The following is a 15,308-nucleotide window of genomic DNA, read 5'->3' on the forward strand; positions in this document are numbered from 1 at the left end:
AAAGCCTGACTCATTTAATCAAATCATAAGCCATAACTGTCGTCTAATGCAACTAAAACTTCACAACATGACAAGTTAAAACAGTTATCTGTCAGCAAATACACGCTGTTACCAAATGCTTCTCTCACAGTGGTTCCCAAATGCACACAGACTCACTGTGTGATTCTAGACAAACAACACTATCCCTTGCACTATATCAAAACACATTTCTTCATCTAGAAGTAGTACTACATTTTAGTATAGAAACATAACATAACTCATTTCACAAATTCATAAACAATGACTGGTTTCTAATTCTACCAAAATATAAAAACTGCACAGTTATCTGTCTACAAACACATGAAAAACACAAATGCTTATCACAGAATGGTTTCTACATGCACACACATTGTAGAGAAAAAAAGTACTCCCTACACTTTAGCAGGAAAAATACATTAGTCTGATTAAAATCAAAATAGTCTACATACATCCCCTCACAATTAAATAACTCATCTTTCAAGTTCTTTTGTAGATTAAGGAGTATATCAATCACTCACCATATTTTCTTTTACAGAATCTCTGCACTGTGCACCTCTCAGCAAAAGCAAAGAATGAAAAAGTTTCCCTTTCATTTTCCACACATATACATGTAAACATCAAATCACAATCCTTCGCACATAAACTCAAAAGCAAACACACATTTCTATTGGTTAAACATTTCAACCCTTTCCAACTGAAATACATTTCAACACTTCCCCCAATCTGCCTTCTGCCTGTTACCATAGAAACAGGTCATGGAACACTGCACTGAGCTCACAGGTCACAAGTTCAGCACACAATGTTCCTACACAAGACAGGAAGTGTGCTTGACTTTTCAACGTATCAGCTTATCATATATAATGTTCCTTACAATCTGTTTTTGTTACCCAATAACAATCATACCTTTAAAAAACAAAAATATACACCCTACCTTTCAGTGTAGAAAGTTGTCATACAACCAATGATTTCTTGTCGTTTTTCAAAAAACGCGTACCCACCACGAAAGAGTCCGTGCATCCAACGCGATACGATGCGCGCACCGTGCGCGCATTTCGCCGTTTTTTTTTTTAAAAAGGGGGGCCCCAGGGAGTCCTTCTGGGACCCCTAAGCACCTCAAGAGGGTCAGAGTATTTCCACTCTGCCCCCTTTATATGTTTTACACACTTATTCCCCTTGCTTCTTCAGCCTCGCTTCTACCGAGGCAGAAAATGGCCGCCAACAGTTACTGGTTTCGAATGTAGAGAGACACTCGACAGCCAATTAGCATTCAGCGCACGATCGGCAGGGAAAGCGCTCGGTTCGGGGAGGGTGCGCTTACAGTGCGGGTACGGTCCGCGGATCCTCCCCGGCCATAGATATCACTAACTTTTTTACCTTAATTTTCTCAGGAACTACTGAACAGATTCACACCATATATGCAAAAGGCACGAGTCCGAACTGAGGACTACCTCTTTGCCAAATTTGGTGTCATTCCGTTCAGCGGTTCGGGCTGTAGCTGCGACAACAGATCCTATGGGAAATTGCATGGGGAAAACGCGTTTTGGGACCCCCCTTTTTTCTCGGCCCCCGCTGGACGGATCGCCACGAAACTTTCAGGGTGGGGGCGGAGCGGAGCTGGCCAAAAGTTTGGAAAATTTCGCGAGGATTCGTCAATCGGCGCCAAAGATATTCCCAATAGAATGTTGCGGATTTCCTATGGAAAATAGGTCCTAACTATAACTATCTACTGGCGACCGACAGTAGATAATATACATATATATATATATTTGAAATTTGCAGTTTAACAAAAACAAATAAATCAACTATAGTCCTTATTCAAAACACTTAGGGGCCGATTCCGATCTCGTTGGGAAAGTCCTCCAACCGAGTCAGATTCGGAGTGCTTTCCGACCGACTCGCACTCCGGGGCTCCGAACGCCCGAGTACGATGCGAACACGCGCCTACGGACACGGGTCGCTCGGAGCCCATTGAAGTCAATGGGAGCCTGTTGTACGACGTGTACATAGGCTCCCATTGATGAAAAAGGTACGTTATGCAAAAGGGTGGCCCCTGTAGTGGGGACGCGTCTGTGCCACCCGCACCGTACATGCACGTGTTGGGGGGACCCTTGTGTCCCCCCTGTGACTGACTCATATGGCTACGGGTGAAGGGGGGTCCGACACGGACCCCCGAAGTTCGCTTCCTGGAGCTTTTACGGGTCGGAAACTCCATCTCAATCTGGCTGTCCGAATCATGCATCGTACTGGCTCGGTCCGAAATCGCCTCTATTGCACGACACGGTTCGCTTACGGCCGACACGTACGAAGTGATTCAGACCCGGAAACGTCTCGGTCGGCGATTTCACATTTTCCGCATCGTACTTCCTCGCTTGTACAGTTGTACGAGTCGGTCGGAAAACACGCGTCCAGCTCGTACTTTTCCTGGCCGGATTGCGTTTGGAGCTATTCCGAGCGAGATCGGAATTGGCCCCAAAGGGGCGGAAAACAGCAGACCATGAGCCTCTTACAGGCCAATTATCCTATTAAACACGGAAGTCAAAATACTGGCTAAAAACTGGCAAACCGCCTTCTGAGATTCTAGACATCCCCATTACTCCATTTTGTTTTCAACATCAATTACAGTCTGGCTGTAAAATAGAGTACAATAAAGTAAACTACTGCAGAGGAGTTATTGTATAATATGGAATTATGAAAACATTGGCAGGTCAAGACACAAGATTAGCATAAGTGCTGCATTTTGTAGATGTTCAATTAGTAGGTTTACTAAGATTTTCTCAGTGTCTCGCGCACTGCTGTGTAAACGTAGCATTTAGTAGGTCAATTTGCAATAGGTAAACATTTACCAGCATTTAGATTTTCAAGTGATGTGCAATGTCAACGTAGATGTATCACTAGAAGGGGTTATTTATTTCACAAGACATACATGTAGAAACAATTTAACCATATTGGACATCTACACATACACAGCCACCTTGCACCACCTTATTAAAGAGTTTCACACTGAAATGAATCAGAAAATTGTGGATGAGCAAATTGTGACTGCGAAAATGCCATTAACAAGCTTGCAAGATTCCCAGTAAAAGTTAAAGCTTGTATCATGATCTTAAGGCTGTGCTACCTGACAATTCACTATATCAAACAAAGGCTATGTCTCAGAATAAATTATGAACATGTTATTTGCTTGGGTGGATTTTACTATAAAGCTTCAGTGGTATTACAATTCTGTTTTCTTTGAGATTGCATGACATAATGTTACAATATGCACACATTAATTTATGAACAGGTTTGTTTGTCAATGTAGAGCATTTTCTCGGGTTTTGCAAACAAATAAAACTCACCACGAGATTTCCAATCACCATGACCATCATGAAGACGGTAAGGCAGAGACCTTGTCCAGCCACTTCCATGCAGTCCCACATGGTTTCAATCCATTCTCCACATAAGATCCGGAAAACAATCAAAAAGGAATGGAAGAAGTCAGTCATGTGCCAGCGAGGCAATTCACAATCCTCGCTAATCTTGCAGACGCAATCCTTGTAACTTTTCCCAAAAAGCTGCATCCCAACCACAGCAAAAATAAACACAATGATGGCCAGCACCAAAGTGAGGTTACCAAGAGCTCCAACTGAATTGCCGATAATTTTGATGAGCATGTTAAGTGTTGGCCACGATTTGGCAAGCTTGAAAACCCTCAACTGAAAAAGAAAAAAAGACTGATTGTTTCAGAGACAGCAAAACAGAATGTCCATTGCAATTTTATATGAGAGGCATAGTGAGTGAATGCATTTGATGACACTGGACATATTTGTCGATGAGACTGGTATCAAATGATAAGGAATTCATAATGAGCCCTCGGATATTAAGAATCTTCAGTTTGAGGATTCCAGCTTTATGATGGATAATTAAACTATTATTTTGTTTTCTGAAGCTATTCCTGGTTGCCACCAACATTCAGTATGCTCTACGGTATGGCTAGCATTCACCTGTTGGCTGACAGCCCAAATCTCTTTCCGCTGTGGGCATGCACAAAGGGAAGGTTACATATGTGTACAGTGGACATCTGTGTTGATCACTCACCTTGCATATGAAAGCGTGCTGTAAAATTGACAAATGTTTCCCTCCTACTCTTACATGTCTCCTTGAAACTATTGTTGTTTCATTAATGTAACATTGTCACAATACTGGCATTTGCCTATTATTGTTACCTGCTACTAACAGATTGCTGATGCCCTGGTAAAGTATTCTTCACAGTCTACAATTGCTGTTGCCAAGCTAATGATTGCAGGATAACCCTTTAACCCCTTCGGTGCGGAGGACGGCCGGGAGCCACGGTGCTAGTGTGCGCAGGACGGCTCCCGTCTGTCCTGGCACATGGCACCGGAAATCCCTCGGGTGCATGCACCATAGGGATTTCTATTTCTCCCCTGTTGCCTTGGGCAAGGGCCTTTGCTCCCCCCAAAGAAATTGGCAATATTCAGTGTTTCTGCCCACCATGGGGGGCAGAAAGTCCACTTGACGCCAGGGATTGTTTTATTGGCATATATAATTAGGGTGGGGGCTGCCCAAAACAGGCACGCCAATTCCCCCAAATCCTGCCACCATTACAGCCTTTCTCCCCCCCCCCGGTCCTGTACGCATATAACAGGATGGGCAGATATAAACTTCCCTTTACACAAAATACACTGACAGTGACAGATATCTGCTTAGCCACTGGCATTGTCTCACTCTCAAAGAGAAATCTGTGGTCTTCAACCTGGGACACAAAGTTCAACATTTTATATCATGTCCATATTTTAAATCCAGTAAGGTTCCTCTGCCAGAAAAACAATTAGAAAAAAGTCCCTATTGCACATACAAAAAGAAAATATATTTTAATACAAGATAAAAGACCATGGTATTGTTTACCATGCCAGCAGTCTCACTGAAACTGTTGCTGACAGATGACAAGCTACATTTCATTGCCATCTGTTAAACCTGTCAGTACACAGGTCCTGTAAATTAAATGCTAATGGTGGACCTGCAACACTTATTGTGCCACCCACTTAAGTAGGTTTGTAAAACATGCCCCAGGCCTGCCATTGCAGCCTGTGTATGCAGTTTAAACTGCCAATTTGACCTGACAAAATAAACCTTTTACGAGGCCTAAACCTTGCTTTTTAACACATACAAGTGACTCCTAGGGAGTGCAGTAAACAGCCCATGGGACAGGGTGCTGTGTATATACAAAGTTGGGCATGTTCTTTAAACATTTACATGTCCTGGTTGTGAAACATCTCAAATTCCTTTTTCACTAATGAAAGGTCTGCCTGTCCTAAAGGATATGATAAGGTTAACTAAATACAGTTAATATGTGATAACATTTAATTGGGAGCAGGTAGGAATATTGAGTTTGGTGTGTAAAGAATTGTAATTTAAAACCTGCTTTAATGGTAAAGTCCAACATCTAAGTCACAATTCTAGAATAGCCACTTTTAGAAAGTTAAGAAAAATTGTCCTTAAGCACCTCATCAAAACAACAAAATGAGTCAGAGAAACTAATGCGCCTTCACAAAAAACATACAAGAACTGAGTTGCATGGCTTCTTTCTTTTGGAAAGTTTCAAAGCAGGCATAATACCGTGCGGCTTACAGGTTAAAAATGTACCGGAGATATTTACGGATGATCTAGAGTACAAGAAAGGCTTTAGCTGTATCAGTACTAAATGCAGCCGGGACTTGATGGTGCACACCATTGAAACAGTGCAACGCATTTGCATTAAAGAAGCTGAAGAACTGGCTGAACTTGCTCAAGCAATCAAAGACAATCACACTGTCAGTGAAGCCAAATCCCACTACATTCAAGGACAATACAATTAATTTTAAATCAGCTAAACTTGAGAAAGACATCAAAACGTTTAACCTGGAGTCGTATTATCCATACTTAAAAGAGGACTTTTACACAAAAGCAGAATCCAGAAGGGCTCTGTTAGAATATCAAGGCCAGTCTAGGAACAGGTTCCAGACATTCTCTGCAACATCCTCTTCGGAGTCTATAAGTGAATCTGATTCATGCGAAGGTCCATCGAATCGAAACCAATCAAGGCAAAATTATTTTTAGAGAAGGGCCAACCTCAAAAGAAAGGTCGCTTCAAACCTCAGCTTTGGGAAATATGCACACGGCGCCAATTTTACAAAACATAACCAAGACAATCAATGTGAATCTATCGGACAAACAACTTTCGAAAGAAGAACAAGTCCTTCAATTTGGGTTGAAATTTGTATCAACATCTCATTCAGACTTCACTAGACTGAAGACGTAAGCGATAGTATTCTTCCGCAAAATTCGACTTAATGCATTCTTTTCCTCCAGGGAGACTTCACCTATTCTGGAACCATCAGGTTTGGAAAATAAGTCCAGCTTCCTCTCACCAGCCCATACCATCCCTAAAGACATTTTAGAATTTGAGCAGGTCGTCCTCTTCTATTCAACAACTTGAGAAGAGAAAATCCGTCAGTAAAAACAACCGTACCAGTGCATAACACAGAGCGATACAAACCTTGAAGGAAGACAAGGAACACGTTACTTATCTGTAACTATGGTTACCCAGTATTGTTATCTTTCATAGATTCACATGCCTGAATCATTCCCCGTCGTTGGGATGGGTGTCCCCGGTACATAAATAAAGTAATGTCTCAGTAGACATATAGAGTAATAGGCCAAAGGCCTCACCTTAGTAACATATCCACGTCCTTTTGTAAAAAAGGACCAAACTTTGGAGAGTAGCCAATCAGCTATCACCAACCTCTAGAACCTTTTTGGAAGGAGCTCTAGTCCCTCAGATTTTCGTAAGCACAGTGCTAGGTAGTTGTACACTGAGAGACCCAAGGGAGTCCTTCCAGGGGAGGTGGGTGGTTTGCAGGTGAATCTATGAAAGATACCAATACTGGATAACCGCAGTTACAGGTAAGTAACGCGTTCCTTATCCAGTATTAGGGTATCTTTCATAGAATCACATGCCTGAATCAGAATAGTAAGCAATGAGAAGCACATTTCGAAAGGTAAAAGATATATAAATTCACAGATAATATTCCAATGTGAAAATAGAAAGTACCAACAGGCCATGACATAGCAGAGGCATAAAACACAATAGAGAAATGTGCGTATAGAGAAAAGGATGGTGGGATGAAAGGAAGGGCTCACCTCTAATGAAATAGATGACGGAGCACCGCTTGACCCACTGCAGCGTCTTTCATGAGTTCAGTATCCAGGCAGTAGTGCTTGGTAAATGTATGCGGCGTCTTCCATGTTGCCGCTCTGCAAATGTCCACAATGGGCACTCCTGCAAAAAGTGCCATGGAAGTAGAGATTGCCCTCGTGGAATGGGCTTGAACTGTGGAGAGCAGGGGTTGCCCCGCTTACTGGTGACAAAAAGTAATAGCTGCGGAGATCCAGCGTGAGATACTTTGCTTAGTGAGTGGAAGACCTTTCCTAGGTCGACTGTACGCCACAAAGAGTTGGTTAGATTTGCGAAATGTCTTTGTTCTATCGATGTAGAATTTCAGGCAGCGTTTAAGGTCTAAAGAATGCAGGGTTTTCTCTGCCACTGTTTGAGGATTCGGAAAGAAGGAACGCAACACAATAGGCTCATTGAGATGGAAATTAGAGGGATCTTTAGGGATAAACTTCGGATTTGTACGAAGTATGACCCTGTCGTGTTTGAATAGGAGGAAAGGGTCATGGGTTGAGAAAGCATGAAGTTCACTCACTCGCCTTGCCGAGGTAAGGGTTAGAAGGAGCGCTGTTTTCCAGGAGAGATACTTGAGATCCGCCCTGTGTATTGGCTCAAAAGGGTGTTTCATAAGTTGAGCCAGAACAGTGTTGAGTTGCCAAGCAGGAGGTAACGTTTTTACCAGAGGGAATGTTCTAAACAGGCCTTTAAGGAATTGTTTAATGAGCCGATGAGACCACAGAGAAGGACCTGCAGAGGATCTCCTGAAACGTGATATTGCTGCCAGGTCGACTTTAATGGAGGCATGAGCGAGACCAGATTTTGCCAGATGAAGAAGGTAAGGCAGGATTTGACCCGGAGAGGATGAAAGAGGGTGTATTTTGTTTGACTTGCACCAGATACAGAACCTCTTCCATTTTAAGGAGTACGTTTTGGTGGTGCTATCTGCTCGGGCTCGAGCTAGAACTTCTCTACAGTCCGGAGGGATGTCTAGGCCCTGGAACGCTCTGAACTTAGGAACCAGGTTGATAATTTGAGAGATGCCGGATCGGGATGCTGGACTTGTTGGTGGGTCATAGTGAGGAGAGAGGGAAACGGTTTCAACCTGATCGGCGGTTCCAGGGAGAGAAGGTAAAGCTCTGTGAACCAGTGTTGGGGTGGCCAGGCTGGAGCTATCAAGAGGAGCGTGCAGGGTTCCGCTTTCAATTCCCGGAGCACACTGGGAAACAGGGGAATTGGTGGAAAAGCGTATGCAAAGACGTTGCACCATGCAATCGAAAACGCATTCCCTAGAGACCCTTTCTGGGGATGCCAGCTTGCAAAGTGTTGGCATTTGGCGTTCTGCTGGGTGGCGAAGAGGTCCAGAAGAGGTGTGCCCCATCAAGAGAATATGCGGTTGAGGGTCCGCTGATTCAACTCCCACTCGTGATATGCTGCTTACTGTCTGATCAAAGAGTCGGCCAGCACGTTGTGGGTCCCTGGAACATACTCTGCTCGAAGAGAGATGTTGTGAAGGAGCAACCAGTTCCAGATTTTTTGCGACTCGTGAAAAAGTGTCAGAGAACTAGTCCCTCCCTGCTTGTTCAAATAGTGCATTGTCGTGGTACTGTCAGTTCGTACAAGCACTAGAGAGTTCCGGATTCGCGGAATGAATGCCAAAAGAGCGAGATACACTGCTCGGAGCGCCAGAAGATTTATGTGGAGTTTCCTTTCGGAAAGGGACCATTTGCCGGTTATCTGGATTTATTGGAGGAAAGCTCCCCAGCCCTCCAGAGACGCATCCGTTGTGATGATATGTGGAGAAGTAGGAAGCAAGAAAGGCAAACCTTGAGAAAGGTTCTGAGGGCAAATCCACCACCTTAGAGCCAATTTCATCAGAGGGGTCACCTGGATGACATTGTCGAAGGACCTCGTACATCGGACCCATTGAGCTGAAAGCGATTCTTGAAGAGGTCGCATGTGAAGGCGACAGTGTGGAACTAGCAGGATGCAGGAGGACATCATCCCGGGCAGGGATTTGAAGAGGCGCAAAGAAAGAGTCTTTTTGGAACGTATGCGAAGCGCCAAGGAAAGAAGTTTGTCTTTGCGCTCCTGTGACAGAAACTCCTTCCTTTGTAGCGCGCCTGCTAGAGAGGGTGCTTTGACGAGCCAGTCGTCCAGATACGGAAAGACTTGATGGTGTTGTTGTTGGAGGTATGCAGCCACCGGAGAAAGACATTTTGTAAAAAATGCATGGCGCCGATTTGAGTCCGAACGGCAGGACACAAAATTGGTAATGCCTGCCCGCCACCTCGAATCTCAGAATTTTTTTGTGGTTGTGGTGGATCGGGATGTTAAAATAGACGTCCAGAAGGTCTAAAGACACCATGTAGTCGCTTTGAGGAGCTGTAGTACTTCCTTGATGGTGACCGTACGAAACAAATTTGTTTAGATTTCTCAAGTCCAATATCGGTCTTCATTTTTTCTCTTTTTTGCGTATGAGGAAAAATCAGGGGTAAAATCCCTTTCCCTTTTGACGTGGGAGAACTCTCTCTATAGCTCCCTTCTGGAGCATAAGTGCAACCTCCAGGAGCAGAGCACGCACATTTTTGTGGAGCATAGGTCGGGGAGGAATTTGGATGAGTTCCAGTGAATGTCCGAATTGAACTAATTGCAGGACCCAATGGTCCGTTGTTATTTGCTTCCAATTTTTCAGAAACTTTGGAGGGCAGAGAGGAGTTGGAGACTGGCGGTAGTGTGAAGTCATTGTCGCCGAGCAGCGTCTTTCTGTCGCCCTCCTTTGCCACGAAAGGAAGATTTAGTGTAGGTGGTGTGCTGGTGACGCTGTTGGTATTGAGGCCGATATTGCTGAGTGGAAGAGAAGGAAGATCGGTGTTGGAAATCCCCTCTGGTAGATGTTTGACCTCTCCCTCTTGAGCCTCGAAAAGAGGGGTTCTGGAATTGTAGGGTACCCAAAGCTGTGGCCGTGACGGTATCCTTTTTAATACCTTGCAGAGCTTCGTCTATGTGTGTCCCAAAAAGAAGCTGGCCATCGTATGGCATGTCCAAGACTTTGGTTTGCACTTCCGGTCTGAAGGAAGTCGCCTTCAACCAACCCTGGCGCCGTAGTAGAGCTGCGCCCGCGAGTTGGCGAAATCCGGTTAGAGGCGATATCCATCGCACAGTCTATAATTTCGGAGGCAGATCTCTCGCCCTCCGGTGAGATTTTCTTCGCCTCTTCTTTTGACTCCGCCGGCAAGGACGCAAGGTATGGAGCAATATCTGCCCACATCTGCTGGTTATAACGTCCTAACAGTGCCAAGGAATTGGATGCACACACTGTCAATGCAGACATGGACGAAAAGCATTTGCCAATATTGCCCAGCCGCCTACCCTCTTTGTCCGGAGGAGCAGTCAGCAGAGCGGAAGGATTTTTTGATTTCCGCTGAGCAGCTTGAGTAATGACTGAGTCCGGTTTCGGATGGCCGGTCAGGCAAGCCGGAACAGTATCTGGAGCTTTATATTTCTTATCCAGACGAGGCAATACTGGAGGTACCGAGGAAGGGGTTCTGCATGATCTTAACGCCCTGTTCCCATATGTAGTCAATAATAGGGATAGACCTAACGGACTTCTTAAAAGGCTCTTTAAAATCGTAGAGGAAACAATCCTATTGGTGTGAGGGCAAAGTATTTGGAAGCGCTGCGCCGCTCTCTCCACGATATTGTGAAAGCCTCCAATGTCCTCCGGAGGCGAGTCAGCTGTGGTAGGAACGGGAGAAGCTGGACAGGGAAGTATGTAATCATCCCACTCGTACCGATTAGATTGGGAATCTTGAAGTTCCCCTTCTTCATGATCCGCCTTCTCTTTATCATCTGTAGAAAGAGGAGGTGGTGAAGTGACAGGCTCAGACTGTAAATTCAATGGAAGAGGTCGTGGCCGTGGTGTTGGAGGCACAACCGGAAGCGGAGATGGTGCAGACGTTGGAAACCTCTGCTTATAGTCCAAAATGAGGAACTGTAGGTCAGAGACCAGGGAAGCAGGCAGACAAACCATGGGAGGTGGATGGTATTCTTCAGGAGAAACCGCCTGATCTTCCTGCCCTTGATCTTCGTAATCAGAACTGTCTTGGTATTTAACGTGCAGTTGTGATGGACTTGTCGCCGTTCGGAACATACTTTCATCGTCCGAGTCTTCTTCCTCTAAAAGATGTGCTGGAGGCAAGAGCTGGACTCTACTAGGGTAGGTCAGGGCTGGTGTCAGTGCACGTTTGGTGATTTTTAGGTGCACATACGTACTTTGTATGGCAGAATCTGCTGTCGTCGACGAGCCCGTCGATGGCATAGTCGTCGACGGTGAAGTGTGGACGGGCATCATAGTAGATTGAGGTGCCGTCGTCGACGGTGTCGTCGACTATGAAGGTTTCGGCGACGGAGCCGTTGGCGACGGAGTCCTCGTCGACGATGATGTAGATGTCGACGGGACAGTCTTCGTCGACGGTGTTGTCGTCGACGCCATCGTCGGCGATCGCAGCGTCGACGGCAGCTTGGACGTCGACGATGTCTTTTTAATTTTCAGCGTTGACGAGACAGACCTACCGGCCGTTGACGATGGACTTGTCGTCGTCGATGTTGATAGGGAATGAGACGCGACAGCAGTGGAAACTGTTGTAGTCGACGAGGTGACATGCAATGCCGTCGATGGAAATTTCCTCGTCGTTGAAGCCACCGTCGACGAGGCCGTCGTCGACAGGGTGGAAGAAGGCTTTTTGAAGGCATGAAGAACTTCCTGAGGAGAAACCTTTGCTGGAAGAGTCTTAGGAAGGACCTCTGAAGACTTTTTATGCGCCTTCTTCTGAGGTGGCTGCGACGAAGGGCAGAGAGGACTGTGAAGAGATGGACGAGCCCTCACTTTCCTCAGAAGACAATACTGTATCTTTAAGCCTCTGCAGCCAAATTAAGAGGCGCCACTCACGATCTTTAAAGGTCTTGGAGGAAAAGGTACGACATACCTTACAGTCCTTTGAAGAGTGGTTCGGATAAAGGCAGTAGAGACAGTCTTTGTGTTGATCGTCCACATGAAGTCTTTTTACCACAGGAAGCACAAGACCTGAAAAGGCCCTTCTTCGGAGTGTCTGCCATGAGGAACTGAAGAACTTCACCCAGAAAATGGAAAGTCGAAGCGAGATACACTGGTAATCCAGAAATTAGGAATGATGAGCAGAGCTCAGTGGAGACTCCCTTAGCACGACGTGAGGTAGAAAATCTGAGGGACTAGAGCTCCTTCCAGGAAGGTTCTAGAGGGTGGTGATAGCTGATTGGCTACTCTCCAAAGTGTGGTCCTTTTTTACAAAAGGACGTGGATATGTTACTAAGGTGAGGCCTTTGGCCTATTACTCTATAGGTCTACTGAGACATTACTTTATTTATGTACCGGGGACTCCCATCCCGACGACGGGGGAATGATTCAGGCATGTGAATCTATGAAAGATACCCTAAAACTGGATAACTCTATAGTCATTAAACAGGCCGATAAAGGGGGAGCAGTGGTTGTGTGACCAAAAGCGATGTATTTAAACAAAGGACATCCTGCTACAGACCGACCCAAGAGGATCCTTCATGTGAACTTATGGAACAAATAAGCCAAATAGTCAAGGTGGGCTTTGAACAAGGGATTGTCGGGACGGAGTATGGTTTTTGATTAAGAGATATCCAAGTACTCCAGTCATTTACTTCCTACCAAAAATCCATAAGCAATTACCTGAACCCCGGGGAGACCAATAGTATCAGGGTGTGACTCGATACTGGAACCCATCTCTAAATACGTGGACACATTCCTCAAAGAGTTTTTACCTGAGGTCCTTTTGTATCTACAGGGCACCATGGAGTTTATTAATAAAGTCAAAGATACCCTTTATGACCAATCGCAGCAATGGCTTGTCTCCTTTGATGTGGTTTCACCGTACACCCCGATTCCACAAGATGAAGCACTGGAAGCAATGGAATTCTTTTCAGAAGCCAGAACACGACCACACATAGTTCCCACGAGTTTCATCCTACAACTAGCTGAAGTGGCCCTCAAGAAAAATTTCTTCAGGTTTGAGGAAACATTCTACTGGCAAATCAAAGGGACAGCCATGGGTTATCCCTTTGCTCCAGAGATGGCCGTACTTTATATGGCTAGGTACGAGGACAAATTTATCTATAACAACAACCCATTCAAGAAGAATCTTGCCCAATGGTATCGATACATTGATGATGTTTGGTGCCTCTGGAGTGGTACCGAGTCAGAATTAAACAACTTCCACTAGTGGCTCAACCATGACATCCAGACATCCAATTCACCTTAACTGAGAGCCGAACAACACTAACATTTTTAGGCGTGGAAGTCTTTCCCCATCAGAACAAACTGGCTACTATGATTCACAAACAGGTGACAGACAAGACTGTCATTCTGCACTATTGCAGTTTCCACCCCAAAAAACTGCTGAAACATGCATTCAAACGGCATGTGGACCACACACAAATGCATTCCGGTCAATTATACAAAAGAATTGGCACCTTACACAGAATTCTGATCTTGTGATTGATGTCCCTCTCATCGCTATGAAGAAGAATATGAGCCTTGGACAAAGAATTGTAAGAGCAGACTTACCCCCTTACAGTAGAAAAAAAGACCTAAGAACACTGTTTAATATGAAGCCATTGACGGCCACCATAAATGTGGAATCTGCACAAAAAGCAGTAACACGATAGTTGGTACTGACTTTATACACGACAACATTAAGTGGACAAGGAAACAGTTCTACGACTGCAAGACAAAAAACATAATTTATGCAACTGTTTGTCCCTGCCCAAGAATTTACATTGGTAAAACTAGGCAAGAGATTCGTCAGCGCGTAGCGCAGCACCGTTCAAGGATAACAAATAAAGTTGTAACAGCACCCATGGTGAATCACTTCATTGACTCCAATCACCACCAACTTAAGTTTAAATGAACTGTGCTATCTGTCATCAAACCATCACCAAGAGGGGGTGACACTGAGGCTTCACTGTTAAGAAAAGAAACCTACATGATAGCTCGTTTCAACAGCACCACTAAAGGACTGAATGAACTGCCAGAAATGGGTAGATGTTAAAACAGTTCCAGTCCCGGTCTTGAATTTCCTGTTTGCACCATGATTCAAACAATCTTTGGAAATATACATTTTAACACCAATGTACACACAAACCTTGAAAAAGATATATATGATCTATCCTCTCTTTGGATAAGATTTACTTGTTGCACAGTTTACTTTTCATAACTTCACAAACTCACTTAACCATAATGCAATGGGACCAGGTCACTCTTTAAACTTCCTGTGACCCGGAAGCGTTTGATTGAGAAACAGGGAATAAGACACCATTAGACGACTGGCACAGCCGATTACAAGTAAGACTATGCAAACTTTTCACAACACAGGCGTGCAAAATCTTTTTACAGAATAAGAAGCACGTTGACACGTCCTTTTCTGTTTTCACAGAGAGATGCGATGCAGTCCGTTTCTGTGTGAACTTTAAAGGTAGCAACCGTCTTTACCGCTTCATGAATTAAGCAGCGGAGCGGCCCCGTCCAAGTTACACGCCCGGCTATTGGCAATTATTAAACCAACTGAGATCTGAAAGGAAGCATTAACGAAAACATTGCCAGCATGGCGAAAGTAAGTGTTGTCTCTTGCCCACAAAGCCACAATGTACCTAATCAGACACTCTATTGAAGTAGCACTCATCTCTATTTTTTGATCGCCCTTCCTAAGCCCAACTAGTCTTCCAATTAACCGGCAGCAAGCATTCCGATATCTTTAGCAAAAGCACCGCCCGAATGGCGCAAGTAAGTGCCTTTTCTTGTTCTTTCAGTTACAAAATATTAACATTCACCAAACCCTGTACATGACTGATGGTGGATCCGTTTTTATTCTAGATCGTGCAATCTACATTTTAACTTGCCTCTTCTCGCCTGCAATGTGCACACTTATTTCTCTTTTTAGACAGGTACTTTTCAGAAAATTACCCCCTATTTTGAGTAATTGGGAAGTTTAGAGTCTTTCCTCATCTATAATTCATGCCC

At 44.6% G+C, this 15,308-nt stretch overlaps 1 protein-coding gene across 3 annotated transcripts in view; it reads right to left on the minus strand.

Moving 5' to 3' along the window:
- LOC146871423 (sodium channel protein type 4 subunit alpha-like) overlaps positions 1–15,308 on the minus strand; it is a 1,828,482-nt gene that overhangs the window by 778,172 nt on the left and 1,035,002 nt on the right. For all 3 annotated transcript variants that reach the window (XM_085651070.1, XM_085651071.1, XM_085651069.1), the window contains one exon: positions 3,357–3,713. In XM_085651070.1, the coding sequence (XP_085507196.1) occupies positions 3,357–3,713 (357 nt within the window). The remainder of the gene's footprint in view (positions 1–3,356; positions 3,714–15,308) is intronic.

Source organism: Triturus cristatus, chromosome 1_1 (genome assembly GCF_964204655.1).
Source record: "Triturus cristatus chromosome 1_1, aTriCri1.1, whole genome shotgun sequence".
Taxonomy (NCBI): domain Eukaryota; kingdom Metazoa; phylum Chordata; class Amphibia; order Caudata; family Salamandridae; genus Triturus; species Triturus cristatus.